The 14137-nt window shown below is 48.1% G+C and overlaps 1 protein-coding gene across 5 annotated transcripts in view; it reads right to left on the bottom strand.

Moving 5' to 3' along the window:
* Positions 1–14137, bottom strand: part of Slc66a2 (solute carrier family 66 member 2) — a 37922-nt gene that overhangs the window by 22475 nt on the left and 1310 nt on the right. For all 5 annotated transcript variants that reach the window (XM_028872002.1, XM_037197218.1, XM_028872005.1 and 2 more), the window contains exon 3: positions 7439–7572. In XM_028872002.1, the coding sequence (XP_028727835.1) occupies positions 7439–7572 (134 nt within the window). The remainder of the gene's footprint in view (positions 1–7438; positions 7573–14137) is intronic.

The following is a 14137-nucleotide window of genomic DNA, read 5'->3' as shown; positions in this document are numbered from 1 at the left end:
CACAGAGGTTCCTACTGTGACTCTCAGCAGCAGCAGAGAAGCCCTTGAAAAGGCAACCCTCTCACACAACACTCAGTAAAAATTTACCTTGTAAGGTTTACAGCTCAATGGCTCTTCCACACCCACAGAGATGGGCAATAACCACAACCACCAATTTAGAACATTTCATCACAATGAAAGAAACCGTGGCCCATAAATAGGCACTACCCATCCACCCTAGAAAGTCCCAACCTAGAGTTCTGAGCACCAAGAGTTGAGACAGCTACATTCAACTATCTGACTCGGAGGCACAATTTTGTCAAATAACTACTAAGGGAAGTTTAAAATGAAAAATACACTATAAAACAAAATTTAAATTTAAAAAAAAAAACAGAATAAATTAGAAACAAAATCACTCAAATGGACACACATATCCAGCGGGTGGAGCATCTGTTTAAGGCACCACTCATGGTGACTCTGAGGCTCATCTCTGCCAGAACGGGGCCTAAGATCCCTCAGCCCTGAGTGGGTAACCCTCCAACCCACCCACTGTTCCAGCAACCACATTGCTGACATCATTATCCTCGCTTATAAAAGCAGTATGGGCTATGGCCCACATAATACTTTGGGATCCTGAGAAACACAGTTGGGACACAGGTGGCAGAAGAGCAGAGGCATGTTTGAAGCTCAGCTGGTCTCGCCACAAGGGCTCAGCAGGAAGAATCCGTGCAGTAACGAGCCAAGCACCCACAACTGGCCAGAACAAGAGGGCACCAGCAAGTATTAAAACAGCAGCCAAGCAGAACACATCACGTGCCGCCAGCCAGGTCTAAAGTCATCCTTCAGCGTGGTGTAAAAGCACCATCGAAGCTTCTAGGAAGTCAACTGCAAAAACTGATGGAGACCTCCACCTCCTCCACAAATCGACCCTGGCAGCTCAGTGAGGGGACACAGAGTCTCTGCCCAGAGGTGCTCTAGATGAACAAACACTGTGCAGCCCTCAAGGATAAAAGATCTCCTCGGGGGCCAAGAACCCTGACAAGAGTGTGTCCTGAAAACCCAGGAAGACATCCTGGGGCCAATCAACCTCTGCATCCAATTACCTTTAAAATTCTTTTCCAGGGCAAAAAGGAGAGAGAGGCGTCCACTGCTGTGGATGTCTATGGAAGCATGCACCACAGAGCCTCCTGGAGACCCTCGGAAATCTGCAGCTCTGGCCGGCTGTTGCTGCAGAATGCCGGAGAGCCACATGGAGCTGGAGACCAACAGATAAACCACAGTTCATGGTGGACAGTGCAGGGAGAAAGGGGGCTGGGAAGGGGTTCCAGACCAGGAATAATTAATGTTAACAAAAGACAAAGACTTGGCCCAACTACTGAGGGAAAAAGACCACCAGCCCTCACAGGATGCCTGTGCTCAGACCCTGACTCACAGCCACATAGCCAAAAGTCAGAACAAACGACCAATTAATTATATGGAATTGTGCGTGTGTATGGATGGCGTGGGTATTTTGACTGTTTCCTATACCAGCTTCTAGATCAACAGTTTTCAACCTTCCTAATGTGGAGACCCTTCAATACAGTTTCTTGTATTGTGGAGACTTCCCCCACAACAATCATAAAATTATTTCATTGCTACTTCATAACTATAACTTTGCTACTGTTATGAATGGCAATGTAATTATCTGTGTTTTCCAGTGGTCTCAGGCAACCTCTGTGAAAGGGTTGTTGTTCAACTCACCTTGAAGGGGTCTTGACCCACAGGTTGAGAACCAGTGTTTTGAGATCCATTTGAACCATTTACAAACTCAATGATGTCTGGGGTTTGCCTCAAAACATGCTGGACTGAGCTGGGATGCTGCTTAATGGCAGAGCACCTGTGTAGTATGAGCAGACCTGGGTCCTAACCCTAGCAGGGATCAGAGTGGTGCTGTGGGATGTCCTGTATGTTGTGAATATATGTTGCTATGATTGATGGATAAATAAAACACTGATTGGCCAGTAGACAGGCAGGAAGTATGGGATAGGCGGGACAAACAGAGAGGAGAGGCTGGGAGGTGGAAGCCAAGAGGAGACGCCAGCCTGCCATCCAGGGAGAAGCATGTGAAGGCAGCAGGTAAAGCCATGGAACACGTGGCGACATATAGATTAACAGAAATGGGCTGAGTTTAAGTGTAAGAGCTAGACAATGGTAGGCCTGAGCTAATGGCCGAGCAGTTTAATTAATATGAGCTTCTGAGTGATTATTTTATAAGTGGTTGTGGGGTCCATGGGGCTGGGCAGGACTGGCAAAACTCCAGCTACAGGGTAGGGTCAAGGTATGGGCTCAAATAGGGGGCTAGGGTGGGTTCCCAGTGTGGGCTTAATCACAAGTGGGCTCCCTTAGACTGACTCCCCACTTCCTAAATGTTAGTGATTTCACAAATTAAAAACTGAAAACCAAAACAAACCCAGAACCTACAGGGCAGGCCCACTCTCCACAGGCTGCAGAGGCACAGTGGACATGCCTGGCAGGAAGAGACTTCACACTGTCCCGTGGGGCCACCCTGTCCCTGCCTCCCCCAGATTCGGTACTGAGAGTCCCTCACTCTAAGTGAGCAGAGATAGGTTGGAAAAAAGTCTCATGGAATGTGTGGTTCCAATTTTGGAAATTACACAAAATTTGTGATAAGCCACTGAGTGTAAAAGAAAAACTTGGAAAAGGTACCAAAATGTTCAAAATAGTCAAAAATAGGGGTCAATTTTACCGTACTTTCCTCTGTCTTCCTCCAAGTCTACTGTGAGCCTCCCCTCTGCGTGGTCTTTATAGCAAGACAACACACCATGTATTTGATGTTTTAGATCACTTTCTTTAATTTTTTGATAAAGGAGTCTCACGGTGTAGCCATGTGGTGGGTCTGCAATTTGCTATGTAGACCAGGCTGACCTTGAACTCAGAGACTTACCTGAGTTAGCCTCCCAAGTGCTAGGACTAAAGGCATGTTAAAGGCATGAGCCTTCATGCCCAGCTTTTTTTTTTTATTTTTATTGTTGTTTTTAATCTTAACTAGCAGATTGAATTAATGACCTTCAAAATAAAAAGTGTATAATATTAAGGCAACTGGAACATTTTTAAGCTTTTTTTTTTTTTTAAAACAAGAACATTAAGTCACAACGCTGCCTCCCAAGGAAGGCATGGATAAAGACATTTTTAAATAGTTGTAACTCAATGTTATCATTAAAAATAAATATATAAAAGCTTAAAATTTTTCCAATTATCCTAATATTATAGAGACTTTTCATTTTGAAGGCAGAGGCAAGAGGATCTCTCTGAGTTCAAGGCCAGCCTGGTCTACCATAGTGAGTTCCAGAGCAGCCAGGACTACATAGAGAGCCCCCATCTCAATGTACAAATGTCTTCATAGGGCTGGGGATGGCTCAGTGGGTACAGGCACTTGCTGTGCAAGCCTGAGGACCTGGATTCTGCTCTCCAGAACACACACAGAAAACTGCTATGGTTATGCCAGCCTAGATAGAAAATGGTGACTTCTAGGTTCAGTGGGAAATCTTGCCTCAAGGGAGTAAGGCAGTGTGCAATAGAGGTTACTTGTCCTAACTAGTATGTCAATCTGACACAAGCTAGAGTCATCTGAGAGGCGGGAACATCAATTGAGGGGGAGGGCCCAGCCCACGATAGGTGGTCCTATCCCTGGGATGGTGGTCCTGGGTTCCATGAGAAGGCAGACTGAGCAAAGCTCTGAGGAGCAAGCCAGTAGGCAGCGCCCCTCCACGGCTTCTGCCTCACTTACTGTCTCCAGGATCCTGCCCTGTTTGAGTTCCTGTCCTGATTGCCTTTGACATGATGAACTGTGACATGGACATGTAAGCCAAACAAACCCTTTCCTCCCCAACTTGCTTTTTGGTCATTGTGGTGGTTTGAACAAAATGGCCCTCATAGGTCTGTAGGGAGTGGCACTGTTAGGAGGTGTGCCCTTGTTGGAGGAAGGGCGTCACTGTGGGGGCGGGCTTTGAGGTCTCACATGCTCAAGCCACACCCAGTGTGGCTCACTGTCTTCTTTTCTGCTGCCTGCAGATGCAGAACTCTCAGCTCTTCTCCAGCGCCAGGTCTGCCTGCACCCCACCATGTCCCACCGTGATGATGACGACGGACGAAACCTCTGAAAACGTCAGCCCAGCCCCCGTTAACTACTTTCCCTTATAAGACTTGCATGGCCATGGTGTCTCTTCCCAGCAATAGAAACCCTAAGACAACGTTCAATGTCCTCCTCTGACCTCTGCATGTGTGCACTGGTAACATTCAGGTACACATGAACAAGTTTATACTAATTACTCTTTTTTCAACTTTTTAAACTTTATTTGTCTGTGTATATGTGTATGCGCACATGCATGGCACGGCATACGTAAGTTCAGATAATAACATGCAGAAGTCAGTCTACCAATTAGGTCCCAAGGATCAGGCTCACGCTGTCTGGCTTGATGGCAGGTACCTTCTTCCTAGCCCTTCATTAATTATTTTCACAGGCAGTTTGCCTGAACTGTGCCTCGTGAGGCCCACAGGGCTACCAGGCCATATTTATTCCTGGCATGGAGCTCAATGGTTTGTTAGGAGGCACCAACCTTCTGTGTAAAATGGTGTAAAATGCAGCTGCTGGCAAGAAAGCGAGGTATCTCCTGGGCCCCAGCACTCGGCAGCTGCAGGACTAGGAGACCAGACCATGGGCTGGCACCAGAGTGCCTTTCTGGGTTTTTTTCATGCACCACCTTCCTCCTCCTTCTGAGAGATGCCAGAAAATGAACCCCCACATTTCATTAAAGCTACACTCAGGAATACATTAGGACCAGTGACTTGAGCAAAGCAGACATGAAACCCTGTAAATATGAATTGGACTCAAAAGCTAAAAGTACTAAAGTTGTAAATATCAAGAATTCTCTGGCTGGGTGTGGTGATGCGTGCCTTTATTTCTAGGATTCGGGAGACAGAAGCACCTCTGTTGAGTTTGAGGCCAGGCTGGTCTACATGGTGAGTTATAGGACAGCCAAGACCCTATCTCAAAAAAACAAAATAATAACAGCAACAAAAATAATAATTCTCAGACAAGCACCACAGCCCTATGCAGAGGTAGAGAAGTCTGAGGCCCAGTGACCTTCAGGTTTATGAGGTGGGTCTTGCTCCAGTCCTTGATTTTAGATTAGCCACAATGGAGACTCAGAATCATGTTCTTCCTCAGAATCCCACATATTAATCACATCTGCAGAGGCCCTTCCTAAAGTAGGGGGACATCCCTAGGGTCAATATTATGCCCATAATGGGCCCCGATAAAAATTCCTATCCTAGGGGCCTAGAGAGATGGCTCAGAGGTTAAGAGCACTGCTTGTTCTTCCAAAGGTCCTGAGTTCAATCCCCAGCAACCACATGGTGGCTCACAACCAACTGTAATGAGATCTGGTGCCCTCTTCTGGCTTGCAGGGATATGTGCAGACAGAACACTGTATACATAATAAATAAATAAATCTTAAAAAAAAAAAAGAAAAAGAAAAAGAAACTCTGCTGTACAGCAGAGCACTTAAACAGCTTAAAAAAAAAATTCCTATCCCAGCCCTAGCCCTGAAAACTGTGGCTATTCACTATTTTAACTCAATCCTAGTTACCAAAATGCAAACACTGCCTTATGCATATATAGGGCAACACACAAGAGAACAATCGGGACTCCACTGCCCACACACTTTATCATCTAGACTGTCTTGTGGTATTACACTTCCAACCCCGGTATGCTCTGAAAGCTCCCTGCACGCACAGTCTGTCACCTGGGGTAAAGGGACAAGCACAACGTGGTTCTGAGTAAATAAAAACTCTGCTCTGAGTCTGCTGCATGGCATACCATGCAAACCTTCTGTAGCCATCATCTGACATGGGTCACCATCAGAGCCAACACACATGGCAATCGAAGCCACAACCCTGTTCCTGTATCTGCAGCCCAGAAACAGTGCAAACCCATGGCAAGCCTCTCCTTAGCCTTTCAGGATTCCCAGGCACAAACATGGGGCAAGACCCTCCTGCCCCGCCCCCCAGCAGCCACGACGGCATCTGTTTCAAGGGGACTCTGAGGCTCAGAGGGGCTCAGATCTTGTTATAGGGAAGCTTGGAGCATAGAGAAGAAGGGTAGGCAGGTCATACTTCTAAGAAGCAAGCCCATGGTACCACACAGAGCCCTGAGAAGCCTCAGCTGTTTTCGAGACACACACACACACAGAGAGAGGAGAGAGAGAGAGAGAGAGAGAGAGAGAGAGAGAGAGAGAGAGAGAGAGAGGATTCTCAATATCAGCACCAGCACTGGTGTCGTTCTAACAAAGATACCAGGAGGTTGGGGAAGAGACAGATTCCCAGCAGAGATTAGGGATGACATCAGTGGGAAGAATGGATGACAACCTGCCAGAAGATGGACGTGAGCTATCATCCTTATAGGCCTTGCCCCCAAAACCAGGTGTGACCACTGTCTACGATGACAGGGATGGCATCACCTGTTTTACTAAAACCAGGTGGAAACAGACACACAGAAGAATCCTGTGGATGGGGGAAAGTAACGATCAGAAATAAAAATGTAGTGACACCACCTCCATGGTGGCCCCCAAACTAAACACGAAACCAAATACTTGTATAAGCAAGATTAACACATGCTCGCTTTCAGACCAACGCAAAGGGAGAGCTGTGCTAGTTCACTAGTGGAAAGATAAAGGAAGACTTCGGCTGGGTGTGGTGCTCATGTGCCTATATTCCCAGCACCAAGGAGGCTGAGGCAGGAGGATTGAGAGTTTAAGGCCAGCCTGAGTTATGGAAACAGAACTAGTCTCAAAGAGAGGGGGAGGAAAAGGAAGAGAACTAGCATTAGGGGGAGAAGGAGGCAGATTTTAAGTCTCCTGCACCCAAGAAGCCCGCCAGGCAACACTGGCTGCAGAGTCCTATATCAGAAAGCTTTTGTGAAGGGAAGGCCAAAACAGCAAGTGTTTTGTGTTCCAGGCCCTCAGACCACAGAACACACAGACCCTGGGTGTGTTCTACCTTAGCGGGTGACTGTGCCGTGTGAGACATGACTAATGGGCACACTGATGGGACTTCAGTCCCCTGGCAGCTGCACCCAGAAATGACTCTGGCTTCTCCGGTTCTTCTGTGACAACACGCCGTCAGGATGTGAACAAAAGTGCCAGGAAGAGGAGTTAGAACCTCACCCAGATTCCAGGAAAGACATTCTTAATTGTTTCAAACTGTGAGATGGTTAGTCTTTTACAACACAGAAAATACTACTATCAGTTACAGATAACCGCCATTTAGTGAGAAGAAAGTGGCCTAGATAACACTAAAGTGGTTTTTTGTTTTTGTTTTTGTTTTTGTTTTTGCTGCTTCACACGAGCTAAGTTTTGTCTATGGACTCAGCAAGACTTTCTGGGAGACGTCACACACCCACCTGCAAAGGAGCGGCGTTTGATGTTCAGCTCGTTGGCCACTCGGACCTCGGTGCAGAGCTTCAGCATCAGCAGCATGGTAAGGATCATGACTATGCTCTGCCACAGGAGTGGGGACTCGAAGTGCCTTCCAAACCTGAGGGAGGGAGAGAGCCCACATCAGGAAGGAAGCAGATGCCAGGCCCTGCCGGCACTTCCACGGCCCTTCCTCAACCAGAGCCTGAGCTGCATCCTGGAAAGGAGTCCAGGGGAGGGTCTCCAGCACATCACAGCCCTAGCACGGGCTGCCTCCTCTTCCAGGGTCCGTGTGGAACTGGGCTGGAATGGGGGAGGGCCAGGTGACCCAGGTCAGACTCAGCAGACCACCTGGAACACCGTGCCCAAATGAGGCTTTTCCAAAGCCACGTCTCCCCTCCATGAACTCTGGGACCTAGTCACAGACACCCACCCAGGGCCACATACCGGTATGAGAGGACCCTACACACCTACTGTCCTGGAGTCAAAATCTATTCTTAACCAGGCAAGACACTATTTCCAGACCACAGTAGCTCCACTTCCTCCCTGGAGAGGAAATGTAGCCTGGTGCCAAATTTCCAGATACATCCTCCACTTAGAAGAGGAGGCAGTCAGGGACACCCCACCAAAGACCCTTCCTCTACCCCAGGCCTCCTAGCCCAGGGCCACCTTCCCTCCCCCAACCACTCTAGTGGCTTCCACTAGTGTTGAAAAGTTTATCAACTGGGCCATCAGCTTTGGAGGGAAGAACTGCAATTCAGCAACCAACAAGGTCTGGGGAATCACACCCTAGACAGAGCAGAACACCATCCGGCTGTGGCACAGAGACAAGCCCACACAGCTCATCTCCAAAGGCAGGTCCCAACACGGCCTTAACCTCACCACTGTAGAGCACACATGCAGGCTAGAATTAGCCTCCAAGTTTGTTTGGCTTGAAAGTTACTTCCAAGACCTTAACTGGTGGTTAGCACGTGAAATTCAAGAGAAGATCCACAGCAGCCCAACAACTCCATCTCCTCCTGAACACTGGGAAACCTAGCCACAGTGCCAGGCGTTCTGTCCCTGTCCTCGGCCACTCACTACACTGGTCTCCTGGGACAGGAGTGACCTCCAGGCCTGAGGAGGGCAGACAGTAAAGCTTGTTACTGCAGTTCCAGAGCCCATACACAGGAAGGACACAGGGGGAAACAGCCTTGCTGATTCATAGCCAGCACCAAGCCTGCCCAGGGACACATCCTATCCCATCATCCATGTGGCTACTACTATGCCAGGAACTTGCTAAAAAGCAATCCACAGATGAAAACCAAACACGCCTATAGGTCCACACTTGGGAGACTGAAGCCAGAGGATCATAAGGCCGTGGCTAGATTGGACTATGTAGCAAGTTCCAGGCCAGGTCTGACAATAAATAAATAATTTACAAAATAAATGCATTTCACAAAACTCTGCATTGACAGCAATTTGTAAAAGAGGAGCTGGAGACAGGGAGACAAGCTTGCTGGTATCTCAGAGACTGTGCTGCCAGGCTGTGCGTTCCATTAGGAAAGGCTGTCCCATCTTGCACAGCACACAAACCCTTTAATTGATCCAAAAGCTACCTTCAGTTCCTGAAAGTTGTGCCTACAAACAATTCCCGGTCAAAGAGAATCCTAACCGGCTTGAGGGCCTCCAGGGAGCTCTGGACATTCCCGAAACAGCTCCCCGTGGGGTGTGCTATGGCCCAGGGAAGCAGAGCCAACAGTAAGGTGTTACATGAGGGAGGGCATGCTGAAGGGAGGCTCCCCTCAGCAATGGAGCATGTCCTGGTTTCCTGTGGGGTGGCAAGCCAAGACTATCTTCTAAGCCCAGGACAAGCCCTCTGTGCAGATTTCAAGGGCCAAATGTCCCCTGGGAGTCCAGAAGCTCCACAGACTAAGCAGCTGCCTGAGGTCAGGACAGCTTAGGGCGCTGATGGGAAGACAAAGAAAAGGGACAACTTAGGATGCGGAGCTGGCCCGAGCAGATGAGCTCTGTTCTTAGGATATGCCGCAGGGTCCTGTGGTTACCACACTACCCTCAGATCTGTGGGCAGATGAGCTCTGTTCTTGGGATATGTATGCCCCAGGGTCCTGTTGTTACCACACTACCCCCAGATCTGTACATCTATGACCCACCATCTCAGAGCCTCAGTATTTTCACTTGAAAATTGTAAATCATAACCTTAGAATTACTGGGAGGCAGAATCAAGCCCTTAGTTGCTGTGGGATAATGCTTTTGTACACTGGCTTAATAAAACACTGACTGGCCAGTAGCCAGGCAGGAAGTATAGGCAGGATAAGCAGACAAGGAGAATTCTGGGAAGAGGAAGGCTGAGTTAGGAGACGCCATCTAGGGAACAGCATGTAATGGCACACAAGTTAAAGCCATGGAAAACGTGGCAACATATAGATTAACAGAAAAGGGCTGAGTTCAGGTGTCAGAGCTAGTCGGTAGTAAGCCTGAGCTAATGGCCAAGCAGTTTTAATTAATATAAGCCTCTGTGTGTTTACTTGGGTCTGAGTGGCTACGGACTGGGCGGGACACAGGAAAACCTCCAGCTACACTTAGTTGCTCTAGGAACTGTTCTTCCACTGGCTATCTAGCTGGCAATTTGTTCACCAAGAGGGTTACATGGGGAGGGTACATGGGAAGGTGCCACTTCAGGGCCACATGAGGCTAAAGGCACAGTTTCACAGACAAACTAACACCTGCTACTAGAAAGACTACAGAGAAAAAGGTCAAGGTTTAAGCTTTCATGTGCCACATCAAAGTCAATCTTAATGAGCTTGATGGTCACAAGAAAAGAGCAGACCACTTAACAGAGCTGAGGATTTGGCTGGCTTTATTTATGGAAAGGCAGCTTAAACAGGACACAAACTTTCAAAAAGCATGACCCCGAAAGACATAAGGGACAAAATAAATAGGAAACAACACTTAACATCATCCATTTTAGAAGATATAGAAAGGTGCCATTTCTTACCAAAATAATGCCAACCATCTCCTCCTGAGTATATCTAAGAACGTTGTTCCTCTCCTGCTTAAGACAGTGGGTTAGCAGAACTCATCTGAGGTCAACTGGTGATTGTCATCACACAGCTCGGATGGTGAGTCCAACAACTCCCATAGGAGTGAAAGCTGGTAAATGAGGAGACATGTGCTGGAGTAGGGTGCACAAGGTTGACCAAGTCCAGCAACTTGTTCTCTGGACAACCTCTCCAACTTCCAAAGTAACAGAAAAACTCCTCTGGAGGAGGTTAGATATCTCTATGGCTACTACTCCCTACATATCAAAAGAAACTTATCACCATAGTAGCAGAATGTTACCGCCCCTCAGATACAGTGTTTCAGCTCACAGCCAAGACCTGCTGCCAGCAGTGGAGGAGACTGAACTCCACCATCCTCAGATCTACCAGAACTAACCTGGCGCCAGGCTGGCATCCCCCCATTCTTGCCCTCCTCTATTTCTAGTGCCTACCTTAGCCTGTAAACATTAGATAATGGATCACTTAGCCCAGCTCCTAACATCAAAAATGCAAAATCCTGTAACCCACATTTCATTGTGAAGAGCCTGCTAAAAGTGATGAGGACTAACCTCATTATAATATGATGAGGATTCTAAGAAAGAAAGGCTTGAGAGTTTCACACGTTTCAGAATCCCTAGGTTTGCACAGTTAAATCAGTCTCTTCCTGAAAGACTGTCCAACCTTTTAAAAAAAAATACTGCGCACTAAACCTCCAATGAGGGCTGAGGTGAGGTCTGTGTCCCAGTCAGTGCTGGAAACCTGCTGAAGGTTCTAACTTTCATAGTTGGAGGGCTCCCATCTCATCTGGAGTCGGCCACACTCAGGACCTGTTCTCTTCCCTGGGGAAGCTGTGTAAACAGGGAAGGGGTGTGTGTTCCAGGAACTGCTTCCACTGAAGCGCAGACATTGCAGCCTTGGGCTATGTGACCTCCGAGAGGATGCCGAGCTGTGAAACCTTGGGAGGGACACCAGACTGGGGCCGTGGAAGGTTCTATGGAGCAGTGCAGAAGAATCGCCACAGCACCTTGGAGCATCCGTGTCTCTATCGATGGGCAGCAGAGTCCCAGACACTGTCCAGACCTCTGGCTTTCATGCTCCGAGGATATGGAAAGATACTCCCCAGATGGAAACCTTCAGGAGGGCCAGGACCCTCAGCTCCCTCCTCCCTCACAATCTTCTAGAATGCACTGGGAAACTGAGGCCCTAAGCACAGTGCCCACAGGAGCCCTGGGTGGCCCACGACATCTTGGGATATGGGTTCTACTAAAGAGGCCATTTGTAAACAAGGCTTGGCTTCCACAGAAGGCAACCAAGCCCCCATGATGGGAGTTTTTGAGGTCTTCCCAGAGGCCCCAGCACAAAGGCAAGGGGACCAGGCCCAGTGTCCCTCCCCACTGCGGCACACAAGGAAAATGGCCTCACTTCTGATTGCTCCAAGCCAGGTCAGTAGTCCAATCTTAGGCAGTACTCGGAGAAAATGTATTCCTCAAGACAAAAAGTGAATACCCTATCCTTACCACCGTAAGCTAAACAGTGAGGCTGGGCTCCACTGGGCAGCCTGCCTGAAATCAAGGCTCCGTCCTGAGCACACAGAGCAACAGTATGAGCGTGGTCATATGGAAGGATCTGCTTCCATTCAACTTAGATTTAATTAGGGCTACTTCACTGCACCCAGCCATAGTGACAACCCAGCTGGGGACCTCCACCCGCCTCCCAGAGGAAAGCAGGAGGAAGCAATCTTTGAAATGCAACTTCCCAGCTTTTTTTTTTTTTTTTTTTTTTTTTTTTTTTTTGGTTTTTCGAGACAGAGTTTCTCTGTGTAGCTTTGCGCTTTGTAGACCAGGCTGGCCTCGAACTCACAGAGATCCGCCTGCCTCTGCCTCCCGAGTGCTGGGATTAAAGGCGTGCACCACCACCGCCCGGCTATAAAAACTTTTTTTTTTTTTTTTTTTGGTTTTTCAAAACAGGGTTTCTCTGTGTAGCTTTGCGCCTTTCCTGGGACTCACTTGGTAGCCCAGGCTGGCCTCGAACTCACAGAGATCCGCCTGGCTCTGCCTCCCGAGTGCTGGGATTAAAGGCGTGCGCCACCACCGCCCCCAACTTCCCAACTTTTTAAAAACAAAAGTGATGGCCGGGTGGTGGTGGTGCACACCTTTAATCCCAGCACTCGGGAGGCAGAGCCAGGCGGATCTCTGTGAGTTCGAGGCCAGCCTGGGCTACCAAGTGAGTTTCAGGAAAAGGCGCAAAGCTACACAGAGAAACCCTGTCTCAAAAAACCCAAAAAAAAGTGAGAACTCAGTGACCCCTTTCTCAGAAGTCACCTGGCCCAAAGACAAACCACAAGGTAATGTCCTCCTAAGCTGCTACAGTGACCAACTTCCTCCATTTCAAAATCAGCTCACTAGCTTACCTCCTAACAGACCCAGGCAAGAACCCACTCCTGGGACACAGGGGCCCAATGCTGGGACAGCATGCCAAAGAGCAGGGTGAACTCTCTCCTCATAAATTCAGGGTGGACACCTTTGACAACACTCTAAACTGTACAAAGTGGGTGTGTTTTTATTTAGTGGAGGCTTACTGCATTTATTTCTGCATGTGTGGAGGTCAGGGGATAGTGAGCAGCAGCTGAGCCTCTCTTTCCACCATGGGGAAGAGACAACGCAGTGCGGGTAGCAAGCTCCTTTACCTGCTGAGCTGTCTTGCTGACCCATCAATACATTGATTTTAATTCTAGTTAGTAAAAACTCAGGTCATTTCAAACAGTCAACAACAAGTCGAAGGCAAAGAACTCTGCCACCAACTCTCTGGATCCCTTCACCCTGGCTTCTGCAGGCATCTACCTTCATGAGAACGGCAAAACCTTCGTATATGCACAGAGAACTTGGAATTGGCCAGAAGGAAAACTATAGACATTTAGCATGTAGTGAGGAGACTTTTTTTTTCTTCTGAAAATTCATCCTCTCAAGTATGTATGGGATAGCCATGGTGGGGCATGCCTTTAATCCCAGAACTCGGGTGGCAGAGGCTGGAGGATCTCTGAGTTTGAAGCCAGCCTGGTGTACAAAGTGAGCTCCAGGATAGCCAGAGCTACACAGTGAAATCCTGTCTCAAAACAACAACAACAACCTCATGTATGTACGGTTTCAAGAATTATTAAAATTAATTTCAACTTCCTCGGCAGAATGCAAATGAAAATGAGAGGAAGTTGGCCCAAGAAGGACTAAAAACAGACTCCACCTAAGTATTATGAGGAAAGTCTGACTTCCTACCTGAGAAAACCCAAGCCACATAAGAAGTCAGGGAGGCCGGGCGGTGGTGGCGCACGCCTTTAATCCCAGCACTCGGGAGGCAGAGGCAGGCGGATCTCTGTGAGTTCAAGGCCAGCCTGGGCTACCAAGTGAGTTCCAGGAAAGGCGCAAAGCTACACAAGAAACCCTGTCTCGAAAAAACCAAAAAAAAAAAAAAGAAGTCAGGGAGAAGCTGGGGGGTGGTGGCACACACCTTTGATGGCAGCACTCGGGAGACAAAGACAAGAGAACCTCTGTGAGTTTAAGGTCAACCTGGTCTACAGGACAGCCAGGAAACCCTGTTTCTAAATAAATAACAGCAACAAAAACAAAAGCCAGGGAGAAAGGACAGCAGAGG

This window comes from Peromyscus leucopus, chromosome 19 (assembly GCF_004664715.2).
Source record: "Peromyscus leucopus breed LL Stock chromosome 19, UCI_PerLeu_2.1, whole genome shotgun sequence".
Classification (NCBI taxonomy): Eukaryota; Metazoa; Chordata; class Mammalia; order Rodentia; family Cricetidae; genus Peromyscus; species Peromyscus leucopus.
Note: the sequence above shows the minus strand (reverse complement) of the source record. Positions and strands in the feature narration are given on the sequence as shown.